At 38.9% G+C, this 17,422-nt stretch overlaps 1 protein-coding gene across 1 annotated transcript in view; it reads right to left on the minus strand.

Annotated features, from left to right (window-relative positions):
* The window catches only part of LOC123759447 (neural cell adhesion molecule 2), a 255,243-nt gene that overhangs the window by 33,463 nt on the left and 204,358 nt on the right, over window positions 1-17,422 (minus strand). The window contains exons 7-12 of the mRNA XM_045744532.2: window positions 13,023-13,167; window positions 9,953-10,083; window positions 9,005-9,164; window positions 3,842-4,004; window positions 2,056-2,192; window positions 89-201 (exon numbers count right to left, since the gene is read on the minus strand). Coding sequence (XP_045600488.2) covers window positions 89-201; window positions 2,056-2,192; window positions 3,842-4,004; window positions 9,005-9,164; window positions 9,953-10,083; window positions 13,023-13,167 — 849 coding nt within the window. The remainder of the gene's footprint in view (window positions 1-88; window positions 202-2,055; window positions 2,193-3,841; window positions 4,005-9,004; window positions 9,165-9,952; window positions 10,084-13,022; window positions 13,168-17,422) is intronic.

Here is a 17,422-nt window from a genome sequence, read left to right on the forward strand (position 1 = left end):
AAAGAGAGAGAGAGAGAGAGAGAGAGAGAGAGACAGACAGACAGACAGACAGACAGAGAGACAGACAGACAGAGAGGACAGAACCTACCTGATGCAGAAAGTGAGGCGTGAGGCCGCTGTTGACCCCTGAGGAACAGAACACTTGGGCACTGTGAGAGGTCACGTTGAACACGCTACAGTTGTTGACCTTCTCTGGGGGACCTGCCAGGGGGGGAGAAGAAGCAGGGGTCAGCAGAGAGGTGGGAAAGAAAGAGCATAACGGAGGGAAGAAAGAACAATGAAGGGAAAGAACGTGGGGCAAAAATAGAGTAAAGGGAAGAATAACGGAACTCCGTAAGAGTGAAAACAAAAGGGAAAGAGAGAGAGAGAGAGAGAGAGAGAGAGAGAGAGAGAGAGAGAGAGAGAGAGAGAGAGAGGAAAATCGTTGTAAAAGAGGTATAAAAAGAGATTGAATGATATTGCAGAGGAGATAAATTGAGAGAAGCGAAGACGATGAGAAAAGTAATGAGATTAAATACGAAAGGAAAGGGAAAGCAACCGGAAGAAGGCAAGAAAAAAGAGAGAGGACAAAGATTGGAAAAGAAGAAAGAGAAGTTATTAGAGGTATGCCATATATGTAGCGAGTGTAAGTGTAGGGAGAATGTGTAGAATATTAGAAAAAATTAATTAAAAGAAATGAATATGAAAGTGAGGGGAAATAAAGATAATTTGAAAAGTTAAGGAACAGAGCAAGAGGAGAGTGTGCAGACATGGACAAAACACCCTTATTAACAATTACAATTATAACATAGCAACATAGCAACATTAGCCATACTTTAACATCTGCAACATTTGCTAAAAACTTAGGTGGTAACTTAATTTTAACATTCGTAACATTTAAATCATTTTAACATACGTGTTTAAATCAGTTTAACCTTCGTAATATTTAAATCAGTTTAACATACGTAAGATTTAAATCATTTTAATAAATTAAACATTAAAATTATTTTAACACACGTAACATTTAAATCATTTTAACATACGTGTTTAAATCAGTTTAACCTTCGTAATATTTAAATCAGTTTAACATACGTAAGATTTAAATCATTTTAATAAATTAAACATTAAAATCATTTTAACACACGTAACATTTAAATCATTTTAACAAACGTAATATTTAAATTATTTTAACATACGTAAAGTTTTAGTATTTTGTATATTTTTGGGGGGATTGTGTTTCCTAAATTATAAACAAGTACTCTACAGAGTACTCTACAGTGCCTACACAGAGGCACTGTGCCAGTGACCGCTCCTACCATGGACAACCATACTATAGAGCCCTTGTCACCCGGGTCCTTGTCACACGGGTCCTTGTCACACGGGTCCTTGAGAACGGCGTCTCCTCTACAGGAGAGGAAACAAATTACAGAACATCTTATATGCTCAACTCTCTCCCAAGAACGACAAAGAAGACTATGTCGAGAAATAGAAACGATTGAGCTAAAGTTGCAATAAAATCCAGGTGAGCTCAAAAAAAGAGCAAAAGGTCATAAGTAAAATAGAGAAAAATCCAAAATACTTTTTTTCCTCCATGCAAAATCTAGAACAAAAATTTCATCCTGGATTGGGCCCTTGCGCAAGAGTGATGGAACCTTCACATATGACAGCAAAGAAATGGGTGAAATACTGAAGCTACAAAATGGATCTGTTTTCAGTGAACTCCTGAAAACATTTGCAGATCAGTGATCCAAATGAGGTCACTGTTGATGTCACTGATCCGTCATCGATGTCACTAGCCAAGTCATTTTTCATTATTTACCCAAGTTTCTCTGTCACTTACTCCTTGATAAATAAATTATCTCGCTGTTAATTCTACTGTTCAGTCTCACAGGCCATCTGCCAGGAACGGAACTAGCTAGTCAGTAGGTGAGCCAGCCAGCACCTACCTGCCGTAACTACCTTGAGGTTACCTTGAGGTGCTTCCGGGGCTTAGCGTCCCCGCGGCCCGGTCGTCGACCAGGCGACTCCTGGTTGCTGGACTTATCAACTAAGGTGAAAGAGCCAGCCAGCACCTACCTGCCGTGACTAAGGTGAAGGTACAGGGTTCCCGCTGTGTCCCCAGGTTGTTGGAGGCGTAGCAGGAGAGAACGCCGTAATCTCTGACGGAGGCAGGGGAGTACCTCAACACGCTGGTCAAGCCTGAGGCACTGTGCCTGTAACAGAGTGAAGTAGGGAAGGAGGGTTAGAGATATAGGAAGATATTGAAGGTCAGAGCACTGGAGATTGAAAGGAAATTTAAGGTTCAAAGGAAGCGGGGAAAACAGCGATAATTAAAGATATAAATAAGAGAGATAATTAGTAGGATAAGTAGTAAAAACAAAGTAATAGAATATTAATGTGTCCTTATCCATGTCTTTCTCTCACCTGCTTCTTCATACTCAATTATGTTGTTCTTCTCTTGCGAATGAAATTTGGAAATTAACTCCTTCCTCAAATTGTATTATACATATAAATTTATCCTTAAGTGTGTCATTAAATCTTATAAGTCAGATCAATTAAATAATTCTTCACATAAATGATTGTATATTTATAATTGATATGGTTTGCAAAAAGTTAAGATAGCTATTCATTTATACAAGAACTAATCACTGTCACTTCTGAAATAATTCTTAATGAATGAAAATAAAGTTTAAAAATCAATAATTTTTAAATGTGTAAACATTCATAGACACATTACAAAATACAGCAACATGAGAGCTAATTTAAAAACATCTATATTTTTATTGAGATATTCTGTTTATTATGCAGACTTGTTTTAAAACTTAAATTGGAACATTTATTAGAAGCATTCAAGTCTCTATAAACAACGGGCACAACAATAGAGAAGTCGACACCCATATCAGAAGATGTTTTGAAAAATGGGATAACAGGGAACAACAACAACTTCTCCTTCACCTCTTCCTCCTCCTCCTTCTCTACCTCCTCTATTAATTCGTCTCAACTACACAGAGGAAAAGAGCAAAAAATATTCCTTAAGGTAGAAACTCCAAACTTTATGTTTTCCAAAATCTTGTAAATTCTTAAAAGCGTAAGATAATTAATTTTTCCCGGAACTTTTAATGTTGTAATGACCGGAGCGACAGATTTGTTTCGGGGCCATTATGATGTTATTGAGACTTTAAAAAAAAAACATTTAGGAAGACGCAAAACAGGTCGAAGGTACTTAACCTAATTTAAAAAAATGTTTGCTTCCTTAATATTTGTGTTTTATCAGCTTAGGACATGTTATTCTCTTCAGTGTTTATAGGAGGGAATCTTTAATTTACATTTGTAATTCTTATTATTTTAAAATTAAGATTGCTTACTTATTGGATTTCTTGTATACAACTCTAAGATTATAAAATAGATGTAGCTTAGATCCGTTCCTTGTTCCAGAGTCCATCGGTGACGTATTATCTTTTGTGGTAATTTTTTATATATATATATATATATATATATATATATATATATATATATATATATATATATATATATATATATATATATATATATATATATATATATATATATATATATATATATAATATTATAGACCAATAAACTATGAATGCAGAATCAAGATATAAAACGTTATTTACATAAACTAAAGTTCAGAGCTCAAATACATAACATGTGTCATTATATATTTACCGCACCTTCTCTGTTTGGAACATAAATCATCAAAAGACCCGCTAGTTTTCCCTAACAATACAAATAATAACTAATAGTTCACTACAATACTGTTTTAATTAAAGAAACGTCTTGTTACTGTCCTCTATGGCAGATAAAACGACAGATTCACTCACGAGAGATTGGAACTCACAGTTTACTGTCAATGACGCGGCTTCTGACCCTCTTGGCGGCGTTGTTGAAGGTCCACATGAAGGTGACATTGTCTGGGTCAGCGTCGACGTGACAGGTGATGTTGGTGACCTCTCCCAAAGCCACTCCCACCACTCCAGGGGTCATGGCGCACCGCGGTGAGTCTATAAGAGAGGTCAAACAAGGTTTAAGACGGTTACCCATGAGACGGTTACCCATGAAAGGGTTACCCTTGAGAGGGCTACAACAGACAAACAGGGTTAGGTTACCTTGAGGTGCTTCCGGGGCTTAGCGTCCCTGCGGCCCGGTCGTCGACCAGGCCTCCTGGTTGCTGGACTGGTCGACCAGCAGGTCAACTGGTTACCCATGGCCATTGCAACATTATGACAGTAGAATTCATTATTAAAAGCAAAATTAGAGCTAATAACACACAGTTTTATCAATTCTATTTAGGTTGGAACTAGTTAGGGCAAATCACATTTCAGAAGTTCATCAGATAAATATATTAGTAACTCATCAACTGGAACTTTAGTGAGTATAGAAGTTACATCAAAGTAGCCATTTCATAATTTCAGAGGTATTTCATATTACATAATTTTTAAACTAAATCAACATTATTATTTATATTTGAATTGAACATATTGCCAACAATATGATGTAAAATTTGGACTAGCCATTTCGACAGCTTATATGATACTGAAGCTATGGAACTGCCATTAAAGTCATCCACTGGAACACTGGAACCAGACTTAGAGTTTTACCTGAAGAACTGTTAAAATATGAACTGGGAGGGTTAAATCATTTTTAATTGAATTGGTAAACTCTGCGTTATTAACTCTAATTTTGTTTTTAATAATGTATTATTGTCAAAAACTTGTAATTGTTATGGATAACCCTCTTTCTCCTGTTTCTCCAGTTTTAAGCAATCCATATATGAAGTTCTATGAAATAAGACTATTAGGTAAAAAATTTTGCCTCCTAATGGTACATAATTCCGTTATGTTGATGATCTGTTGTGCTTGTGGCCTAAGACTAGAAACCTGGATACATTGTTATTAGAATGAAATAATCTAGCGCCATCCATTAAGGTTACAATGGAAATGGAACAAGATAACTCTTTATAGTTCGTAAATGGTATCATTTATAAATGTGAAAATATTTTCATGTTTTCTGTATATTGAAAACCAACAAATGCTGGGTCTTGTGTACAATTTTACTGATCTCAACATCAAGGAGTAAAAGGAATTGTAATTGGTTCAATGTTTCTGAGGGCTAGTAGATATGTAGTCCTGAGTTTATGTAGGATATGTAGTCCTGAGTTTATGTAGGATATGTAGGATATGTAGTCCTGAGTTTATGTAGGATATGTAGTCCTGAGTTTATAGATCTATCTTGAGGTTATCTTGAGTTGATTTCGGGCTTCTTTTTTAGTGTCCCCGTGGCCCGGTCCTCGACCAGGCCTCCTCCCCCAGGAAGCAGCCCGTGACAGCTGACTAACTCCCAGGTACCTATTTACTGCTAGGTAACAGGGACATCAGGGTGAAAGAAACTCTGCCTATCGTTTCTCACCGGCGCCCGGGATCGAATCCGGGACCACAGGATCACGTGTACAGCGTGCTGTCCGCTCGGCCGGCCGGCCCCTTGATGAAATAAGTGCCATCTATAGTCTAGGATTATATTTGAAATACCCTAAGTCATCATTTATTGATAAAGCAAGCCAAATTACTCATTACACTTTCTTTAGTTTGAAAATAAAGAATTCAATATAAAAAATGAAATAATTCTGCCATTTCATGATTATTTATAGGAAATTCCTGAGTGAAAATATGGAAATATGTTTTAATCTTCATTTATAAAAAGTAGTGATTTTGATGATATCTCTGTAAGTCCAGGATTATATAAATTAGATAACTTTATAATTGGTAAGATTTGTGATAGTATAAAATGATGTAAGTAATAAGTGTATGTGTTGTATTTTCCAAGAAAGAGGGAATACACAGTTAGTATCCACTGAATACCCCAGGAAATATCCACTGAATACCCCAGGAAATATCCACTGAATACCCCAGATAATATCCACTGAATACCCCAGATAATATCCCCTGAATTCCCCAGATAATATCTACTGAATACCCCATGTAATATCCACTGAATACCCCAGATAATATCCACTGAATACCCCAGGAAATATCCACTGAATACCCCAGGAAATATCCACTGAATACCCCAGATAATATCCACTGAATATCCCAGATAATATCTACTGAATACCCCAGATAATATCCCCTGAATTCCCCAGATAATATCTACTGAATACCCCATGTAATATCCACTGAATACCCCAGTTAATATCCACTGAATACTCCAGGTAATATCCACTGAATACCCCATGTAATATCCGCTGAATACCCCAGTTAATATCCACTGAATACCCCAAATAATATCCACTGAATACCCCATGTAATATCCACTGAATACCCAAGATAATATCCACTGAATACCCCAGGAAATATCCACTGAATACCCCATGTAATATCCGCTGAATACCCCAGATAATATCCACTGAATACCCAAGGTAATATCCACTGAATACCCCAGATAATATCCACTGAATACCCCTTGTAATATCCACTGAATACCCCCCAAGTAATATCCACTGAATACCCCAGGAAATATCCACTAAATACCCCCAGGAAATATCCACTGAATACCCCAGATAATATCCACTGAATACCCCATGTAATATCTACTGAATACCCCAGATAATATCCACTGAATACCCCATGTAATATCCACTGAATACCCCATGTAATATCCACTGAATACCCCAGTTAATATCCACTGAATACCCCAGTTAATATCCACTGAATACCCCAGTTAATATCCACTGAATACCCCAGTTAATATCCACTGAATACCCCAAATAATATCCACTGAATACCCCACCAGGAAATATCCACTGAATACCCCAGATAATATCCACTGAATTCTCACCTTCATGTCATTTCCATTAATAATTTTTTTAGCTCATGGGTCTTCGTCTGATCAGGTGAAGTTGAGAACATAATCCCAAACGCTTGAGGCATCTGTCAGTATTTCCTTAATAATGTGGTGAAACACGTAAACGTTCGTGTCCCACATCCCAATGTCAGCACTCCGTCGGTCGCTAATGGCCCGACCACACTTCCTGTAAGCCAATCATATCAATTTCCTGGACAATCTCCTTCACAGCTGCTCATAATTGCTTCACCTCTCGTTCTGTTGTTCTCCGGTGTTTTCTCCTCTCCAGTTCCCAATTCCCAGCACGTTTTCCTCCTCTTCATTACTTCTCTTCCACTTCTAATATTGTTTTCCTCGTATTTCTGTCCCCTTTTTTCTCTCTTAAAGTCTTATTAACCTTCAGGATGCAGGGAATATTTCGTTTCTTCAACCTGGAAATATTGTCGTACTCTAAGCAAATTTTCTCTAATTTTCATATGTATTATGTCTCCTACAGATACGTGTTTTCCCTTCTTTCAGAAAGGGGTGAAGGGGTCAGCTTATCCTGCTGACCCCTTCCAAGTGCTGTATAGTCGTAATGGCTATCTTGAGGTTATCTTGAGATGATTTCGGGGCTTTTTTAGTGTCCCCGCGGCCCGGTCCTCGACCAGGACTCCACCCCCAGGAAGCACCCCGTGACAGTTGACTAACACCCAGGTACCTATTTTACTGCTAGGTAACAGGGGCATAGGGTGAAAGAAACTCTGCCCATTGTTTCTCGCCGGCGCCTGGGATCGAACCCATGACTAAAGGATCACAAGTGCAGCGTGCTGTCCGCTCGGCCGACCGGCTCCCCATGGCTTGGTGCTTTCCCTTGATAATTCCCTCTCTCCCTCTCCTTCTGCCAAAATTTTCATTTTTTAATAAATATTTTCATTTATCCTTGAGTGTTTTTACCGTACCTTGTTGATGCCTTAATAATACCCCTTGTCTCTAGTGGCCTCGACCCGGAAGGCAAACCTAGCGTGAAATTTTCTTTCAATCCTAAACGAACGTTACATAGATTGACCAGACCACACACTAGAAGGTGAAGGGATGACGACGTTTCGGTCCGTCCTGGACCATTCTCAATCGACTTGAGAATGGTCCAGGACGGACCGAAACGTCGTCGTCGTCCCTTCACCTTCTAGTGTGTGGTCTGGTCAACTTACTTTAGCCACGTTATTGTGACTCATCGCCTGCAACGTTATGTAGACTTATATAAGCAAAATTATCATTTCAAATTATGCAAAGGTGTTTTTCTAGCCTCCCGTAACATTCGAAATATTATCGTCACCTTAGTCAGAAGTATTTTCTCTTCAAGTCAAAGAAAAATATTTCTTACCACTTGAATAGTTTTCATCCAAATAAGGGCTGATAAAACCCAAGCATTTGAGGGCATTCATTCCCAAAATCATTATATTAACTATCAATAATTAATATATAATAATTAATTATCATTAAATTAAATCATCAACCCTTGTCCTTTAGGGCATTTGCTCTCTCGTCCTAAAGTATTTCCTTTTTCTAAAGTGCCTGTGTTCCCTTCTCTTTAATGGCACATATATCACTATCCTAAAGGCCATATATTTTCTGGTTTTAAAGGGTTAGTTTTTTGTCTTTAAAGGCAAGTTTACGTGTTCTTAAAGACATATTTCCTTGTCTTTAAGGAGCAAATGTTTAGCTGTTTCTCTTGCCCCCCATGCTTCACCTTGCCCTCCTGCCTGTGGTTAGATCCTGTCGGGCGAGAACCAACAGAAGAATCAATTTTCTGAGAAAATGCTCCTACCGGAGTTCTTTGTGACGCCTCCGGAGGATAGGAAATGAAACCTGGCGTCTCATTACCGCGGCTCCTCCTCCGTCGTGAGCTGTGTCTGCCCTGATGGTGTTGTCATGTGTGGGGGAGCGTTGGAGGATCAGGTGTGTTGGAGGGTCAGGTGTGTGTGGGAGCTGGGGTGTGTTGGAGCGTCAGGTCTGTGTGGATCTGGGGGAGTGCCTTGTATAGTGGCATGCCATTGTTTACCCTTTCTCCAAAGACCAGCTTTAAATGGGTATAAATTCACGAATGACAGGAGGGGTGAACTTCCTGCTTGCCACGGGGCTCACAGGAACAAAGCAAGCACTCAAGTCCCAAACACGTACTCACACTTGATGTTGATGGTGAGGTTGTTGCTGTGCGAGTCGCCCTCGACGTTGGAGGCGACGCACAGGTAGCGGCCCGAGTGCTCTCGTGTGAGGTGTTCAAGTTTTAGCGTCGCCTCCTTCACCAGTACCCCAGCGTCCTCGTTGGGTACCAGCTCCTCCTCCTGCACAGGGACATTGCAGTCAGACAGACAGGCAGACCGGCAGGCAGACAGGCAGGCAGGCAGACAGATACAAAGAGAGAGACATATGTAATGGAACATTATACCTCAAGGAACCCATCTTCCCTACAACACAGCCCACCGGTGGAGAAGCACTCACACCATAACACTCTCCTTATGGCCCTTCACAACCTTCAACCACAATATATTCCACAACCACCAAGAGACCCAACAACTTATGAGACTCAGCAACTTTTGAATCACAACAACTTTTCAGACATAATTACTAATGAGCACAACATATGAACACAACTCATCACAGCTAATGCCTCTCACCACAGCTAATGCCTCTCACCACAACTCTAACCTCTCATCACTTGATGACTATCCTATAGGAAAGATGTGTCTTAAATATTTAAAGAAAATTAAGGAAATACTCTAACTTAAAACATATTTAAAGTTTATCCAATGACATACAGTTTTGTCCTACACGGCTTCTCATAATTTGTCTTTGGAAGAGGGACTCGACAGCTAGTTTTTAACCCCTAAATATATATATATATAGGAATGTCGACCGGGTTTATCAGACAATATTGTTTCTTAAAACGTGAAAAATAAATTTAGTTTATACGTATATATATGTACACTGAAATCCAGTACGTTATCGCTAAATAATACATTTTACGAAACAAATTATATGTTCTATGCTTAACAAAACAGCTGAAAATAGAGCTAATTAAACAAAAATGAAATACTTCCGCAATAATCAGGAGAAAAATATAAAATCTTACGTTATGGAAGAACTTGATCTTGTAAGGTTTGGGATTTGCTTCGACGAGGCAGACCAGGAAGAGGTCGCTACCCTCCGTCATGAGCTCTGAGCGACGTGGCCAGTCCACCTCCAGTACCGCCTTCGGCCGGTCTGCAAGATATGAGAAACATGGAAGGGAAAGGAACTATTTGGAGAATAGGGGTCAGGATAAGGATTAGGGGTGGGACGGGGGAAAAAGGGGGGTAGAAATAGCCTAAGCTACTCTATCCCTTTGAGATGTATTCCCTCCAAACACACACCGAAATTACGACGTTGGTACAACGTTCGAACAAGTTTTAACACCACCTAACCAGTTATAACAACCAATATATCAAGTTGTAACAACGTTCCAATACGTCATAAACACGTTAAGCCAAGATGTAACAACTTTATTACAAGTTGTTACAAGCGGAAAATAGAGACAGTTTCGGTTTGTGTTTCCAGGGTTTATTGCTTATCTCAATAAACATACTTGAACTTGGGGGGAAAAAGGAATGGTGCCCAACTACTTGTGGACGGTCGGGGATTGAACGCCGACCTGCTTGAGTGTCGTGGTCATATGGCATCAATGTCATATGAATGGCACCATAATATAACCCCCATATTAAGGGGGCATATCAATGTAAAATTAAAAGTGGTTCAATTTGTTTATAAATTTTTTTATGAAATGGTTATAGAAAGGGCTGCAGCTGGTCCAAGTTTCATCATCACACCCTAAACAGAAAAGGAGAAAAAAATTAAACAACGAATTATGCAATGAATTTTCAAATAGTTTCAGGGAACACATGTGTTAACTAAAATCATTTCTATAACACTCAGATAATAAATTAAGCACATAATAAAGGATTCTAGTGATCAGTTTTATCAAAAAAGTGTTTAGTGCAATAATATAATTTTTCAAAGTTACCCTTCTAAAAAAATATGCAATATATGATATTTATAAATTTTTATAAAATCAACAAATAGACTTTGGACTAAAATGTCTACTAGATTCTGTAGAAGCACAAACGCTACATATAAGGTGTAATTTGCATGTAAATTGATTAATAAATGAAAGCTCTGAAGTAATTTGAAGGTGTAAATTACTTTCCAGAGTAAAATAAAGATCCACGTTCGGCCACCTGTAGCTGAGCTTGACTTCGACAGATTTCGTTCATAATTGGCACCGTTGCAGATAGGCTTCCATTGAGCAAGGTGTGCAAGTTTCATGCAAATCCCTTGATAACAAACGAGAAAAAAATATTGGCCAAAGAAAAAAAAAAAAAAAAATTAATATAAATATATTGCACATACATATTACAATTATTACAAGAGTTTGTGCTTCTACAGCACATAGTAGACATTTTAGTTGACACATGTGTTCCCTGAGATTATTTGAGAATGTTGAACATTCGTTGCATAATACGTTGTGTATTTTTTTCTCCTTTTCTGTTTAGGGTGTGATGGTGAAACTTGGACCAGTTGCAGCCCTTTCTATAACCATTTCATAAAAAAATTTATAAGCAAATTGAACAACTTTTAATTTATAACGATTTAGAATGATATGCCCCCTTAACAGTGTTGCACATTAGCAGTGTTGCATGTGTAAGGTTGTGATGTATAAGGAGGTTCATATCCAACTTTCCTATACTGTGGCAAACATAATTTAGGAGCCACCTACTTTATTTCTTAAAATATTTTCGTTTTCAGGAACTTTAGTAACTAACTTAATACTCAATGTTGTTTTACTTTACATAGTACCTGAAACTCTTCATTTCTCTCCCCCTACTGCAAGCCCAACCACTTGGGCTGGACGGTAGAGCGACGATCTTGCTTCGTGCAGGTCGGCGTTCAATCCCCGACCGTCCAAGTGGTTTGGTACCATTCTTTCTCCCTCCGTCCCATCCCAAATCCTTATCCTTACCCCTTCCCAGTGCTATATAGTCGTCATGGCTCGGCGCTTTCTCCCTGATAATTATCTCTCTCTCTCTCTCTCTCTCTCTCTCTCTCTCTCTCTCTCTCTCTCTCTCTCTCTCTCTCTCTCTCTCTCTCTCTCTCTCTCTCTCTCTCTCTCTCTCTGTGCCTCCCCTACGCCTTCTCATTTTCCCCTGGTGTACAAAACAATTTTCCCCTTCCTCTCTACCCTTCCTTTAACGCACCATTTTCTCCTTTTCTTATTCGATATCATTCTAAAACGCATCCGCTTCCAGTTAAATATTTTGTCCGGGTTTATGAACGCCGGCCACGTGTGTCCTGGACACATGTTTCTTTACATGTGTCCAGCATGTGTCGTTGATATCACGTCTCTTAGTTACTGTAGTTATGTATCTCATCCAAAGTTGTGGAGAGCGAAGGTTTCTCGGCTGACAGTTCAACGATTGTATTACAATAAAGAAATCAGTAAATATCCTGTAGTGAAAAGCTCGCAACAGGGGAAATCTTACACCATGGGGCTCACAACAGGGAAGGTCTTACATCAATAGGCTCATAACAGGGGAGGTCTTACACTAAGGGACTCACAACAGGGAAGGTGTTATACTAAGGGACTCACAACAGGGAAGGTCTTACACCAAGGGACTCACAACAGGGAAGGTCTTACACCAAGGGACTCACAACAGGGAAGGTCTTATACCAAGGGACTCACAACAGGGAAGGTCTTACACCAAGGGACTCACAACAGGGAAGGTCTTACACCAAGGGACTCACAACAGTTTTCGAACATTAAAGAAAGATTCGACTTTATAACCAAAATGATTTTCTCCTTTCTGCATTTAATTATAAACTAATAGCGAAAAATTTGCGTGGAATAACTGAGAGAGAAGGTAAACCTAACTGATGACAAAGACAAGCCAAACATAGTCAAAAAGGACTGGAAACCTTTGGGTATTCTTGATGGAGCTCCGACGGCATATTCTTCGACGACACTTTGAACGTCACTGTGAAGTTAGCCTAACCAATAACCAATTGAAGAACTAAGGTTTGTTAAGCAGTGAAAATCAAGAACAAGTCCATATTTTTGTTCCAAGATGGATGGGGTCTAATCTTTCACCTTCGTCGCATTTTAGACTTACAGGCAACGTTGAGGGTGAAGATGTCCTCGATGGTGGCTAAGGGAAGACTGGGGTTCTCCGCACGACACAGCAGCTGGCGGCCGTGATGGTGTCTGGTCGGCACTAAACTCAGCACGCTTATTGTCTCCCGGTCCTGTCGCGTCACCTGCAACACACAATAAATCAGTCACACACCCGCAACACGCAATAAATCAGTCCCATGATATTGTCACTGAAACCTTAGTATCAGGTTGATACTTAGTATGATACTAAAGTAAGGTATGATACTAGAGCCTTTTTTTGTATATTGGGACTACATTAGGTGTCTTCCAGCTTTCCGGTAGGTCTCCTGTTTCCGGTGACCTGTTATACACCATAGAAAGTGGTATGCATAGTGCTTCAGCACCCTCTTTTAGTATCCATGGTGAGATTCTGTCAGGCCCAACAGCCTTTGTCATATTCAGCTCCAACAGATTCCTTTTGATGTGTGTCGAAATGTGACGTAAGGTGATGTGTGTATGTGAGTGTGTGTGTATTCAACTAGTTGTGCTTGCGGGGGTTGAGGGCTGCTCTTTCGCCCCGCCTTTCAACTGTTAATCAGCTTTTTTTCCACACACACACACACACACACACACACACACACACACACACACACACACACACACACACACACACACACACACACACACACACACAAAGGAAGCAGCCCGTAGCAGCTGTCTAACTCCCAGATACCTATTTACTGCTAGGTAACAGGAGCATCAGGGTGAAAGAAACTCTGCCCATTTGTTTTCCGGCATCGCCGGAGATCGAACTCGCATCCTAGGATCACGAGTCCCAAGCACTGTTCACTCAGCCACAGACCCCCTATATGTGTGTGTGTGTGTGTGTGTGTGTGTGTGTGTGTGTGTGTGTGTGTGTGTGTGTGTGTGTGTGTGTGTGTGTGTGTGTGTGTGTGTGTGTGCTAAATAAACACTCGTCACCTCATGTTTGGGTAATGAGGATGGTGAGTGTGGGATAGTGAGGATGGTGAAGGAGTAAAATAATGGTAAGGTGATAAAGGTAGATGAGTGTAAAGTAATGGTAGGGTGAGATAAACAGATGGTGACTGAAGTAAGGGGTGGTGAAGAAGGTAAGTGGTGAGTGAGGTAATGAGATGGTGAGTGAGGGTGGGTGTGGTGAGTGCGGTAGGTGAGTGGTGAGTGTGATAAATGTCTGCTAATTGAGGTAAATAGGTAGCGACCTAATGGGGGGAATGAACGAGTTAAAACAATGATAGGAAAGGTAAGGGGGTGGAGTGAATAAGACACGAGATGATGAGTAAGGTGAGAGATAACGAGTGAAGTGAGAGATGGTGAGGAAGCTGAGACGAGAGAGAAATGAAAGGAAAAGATAACAATGTAACTGCGTTTGTATTCTAATAACGTATGACATGTTTTAAATCGTTACTACTGTACAACATATGTAAATATTGAGATAACTTATGCTGACACTGTATTAAAGTGCGTTCCTGGCTGTGAGTGTGTATGAGGGACTTGCCTGTGAGTGTGTTAAGGCGACGTGTAATAGTCAGGGAGTTTTACGAGTTAAAGTCAGCGGAAATTGACTTGTCGCCAGATGATTGGGCATCAAATGGAAGGAAAAATGTGTCGTTGGGGGGTGTAAAAGTTCCAATTTGCCCAACCAATACGAGGTAGACGGAGCACCAGATGCACTTTGAGGTCACCGGGTCACGGGAGACAGGGAGCAGGACGGGCGAGACGGGACATAGGACAGGGAGCAACAGAAGGAGAAGGGAGGGAGGATAGAGACGGGAGAGAGAACAGGAAACATTTCAGGCAAAATAAATATAGTTTAGTTTAACAGCAATATTATTATTTGTATTATTATAATATTATTTGCACAAAGAACTCATATTTATGTCATGTATCACTGAGACAATTAGTAAGCGCCATGAGGGACGAGGGGGATTCGAACCTGCCCTCTAGATACGCCCGAACACATGTCTTGTTGCATATCAGTGGTTTAGTGGTTTAAGGCGTGTGCTTGATAGTACCAAGTGTGCAGGTTCGAATCCTCCTCATGACTCTTAATGGTTTTCTCGTTATTATTATTATCACTATTATCTCAAATATTGTTATTACTGAGGTAAATTAGAGGTGAAATTATGAGTCACAACAGTCTTAACAGTTTACGTAATGATGCGGATATATATATAAATAATATTATAATATAATTCAGTAAAAATAATTAACAATTTACAGTATCGGACAGAATTGTATAATGATACAATGACAATAATATTAAAGATAGTAATAAAGCATTGATTGTGATGAGGGGGAGAAATAATGATATGCAATTGAAAATGACATTAAGATAATGGGGCCTCACTCCCCCCCCCCCCTCCCCCCTCACACACACAAAGTTAAAAATACATGGGTGAGCTGCCCTATTTACGGCCAACCGGCCATCCAAAAATGTCTTAGTACTTATAGCAAGTATTGGACAACCGAGCGTATGTGTGGTGTGTTGAGTCCAAAGTATTACACGTTTTGTATCGTTATTTTTGACCAGGACGGTAGAAAAGTGGTCAACGCCCTAACCTGACCTTTCCTAGATTTAGTATACAGCATTTGTATATGCTAAATATAGGTCTAAGATGGCTTATATTAGATCTAACTGGGGATGATTATTTTGGTGTATGTAGCAGGTTTGGTCAGGTTCCATAGATGCTGTTTCATTATTTTTTTTTTTTTAGGGGTACCATTTGGAGTATTCTAATAGTTCGAAAAGTGAACATTTTTGGGTATAACAGTCCATTTTTATACGTTCTTTGTTGCTGTTTAAGATTCGCTACTTGGAATAAAAAGTTCCAAGCAGCACGGGCTATGGTGAGCCCGTGTTTTTTTTTGTTCATTTAAGGGTTGCTATAAGTACTCACATTTTTGGATGGAAGGGTTGTACTAAAGCCAATCCGTACGAGCTCGTTATGGGGTTATAAGCCAGTACTGAGTGTGTTGCTCTTCTACTGGGTCAAAGATCGATCTGAAAGTTGAATATATGATGTTGTACGTGATAGGTACAATTTAATTTAACAATTTCTTTATTTTGCACACCCATATCCATCCCGTGGGCGGTGGTGTAAAGGGTTACAGAGGCACATAATCGGTTCAGGAACTGAACCCTCTGGTTCGTGATGAACCCGTAATAGGCAGAACGCATTACTTGACCAACTTAGTCAAGTAGTTCGTTACACATGCCAAGTTAAGCAAATCGGACAGTATCATTTGCCTAACAAGGCAAAATTTCATGAAAATATATATTTTCTATTTTTGTTTTTCTTATGGAATGATAAAGCTTTCCATTATATTATATATGATTTTGTTTAGTTAAAACAAAAGTATATATATGATAAAACCTAACCTTCCTAACATAGTCGATCTTAATCTAAACTATCCTAAGCTAACATAACTAAGCAAAATTAATTGAAGTCACTTGTGACGTCAAGCGATTTAATTGAAATTAAATCGTAAGTAAACGTAAATTAAATAATTTGTGCCGTCAAAAATCGTAATTCAACGCAATTGAAATAGTTTTTGACGTCTCAAATGATGTTCAGACGGCCCCCAGTATGATGAAGTGATTTTGATGAAATATCTGTGTCCAAAACGGTCATGAGAGCTGTTAGGTATTAGGGTTAAAAGTCAGACGACTTTCCAATACTTTTATACAGTCCGTTGGCAGAGTGGTTACAGTACTGGAGGTGCCAAGGGGCATGGAGGCCCTGGTTGTCCGGGTTCGAATCCTTTAGGGGCTCCAAGAGTTTTCTCATGCATGTTAGATGCTTGCGAACCATTCAAGTTTGACGTGTATATATATATATATATATATATATATATATATATATATATATATATATATATATATATATATATATATATATATATATATACATATATATATATATATATATATATATATATATATATATATATATAATATGTCATACGTAATAGCTAGAGTTGCTATTGGGTAATACAAATTCAGTAATACAAATAGTGGGTAATACAAATATTTATACAAATTGAGTAATACATATATTTATACAAATAAATTATATATATTTAAAGTTGCATTCAGGGTTGTATATTACAAGTGTTACATGCAAAGTTATTTATTGCAAATGTTTCCCTCATGGATTTTATATAGCAACAGTTGCATGCAGGGGTTGTATACTGCAAGTATTATATCCACAGTTGTACACTGTAAACATTGCATTCAGTGTTGTATATTGTAAGGTTCACATCTATAGCTTAATATTGCAATTATAAGTGCAGGGGCTTACATTGCAAGTGATGCATTGACGATTAAATAATAAAATAATTAATAATTAAATTGACGATTAATAATATAATACAAGA

The sequence above is a fragment of the Procambarus clarkii genome, chromosome 32, assembly GCF_040958095.1.
Source record: "Procambarus clarkii isolate CNS0578487 chromosome 32, FALCON_Pclarkii_2.0, whole genome shotgun sequence".
Classification (NCBI taxonomy): domain Eukaryota; kingdom Metazoa; phylum Arthropoda; class Malacostraca; order Decapoda; family Cambaridae; genus Procambarus; species Procambarus clarkii.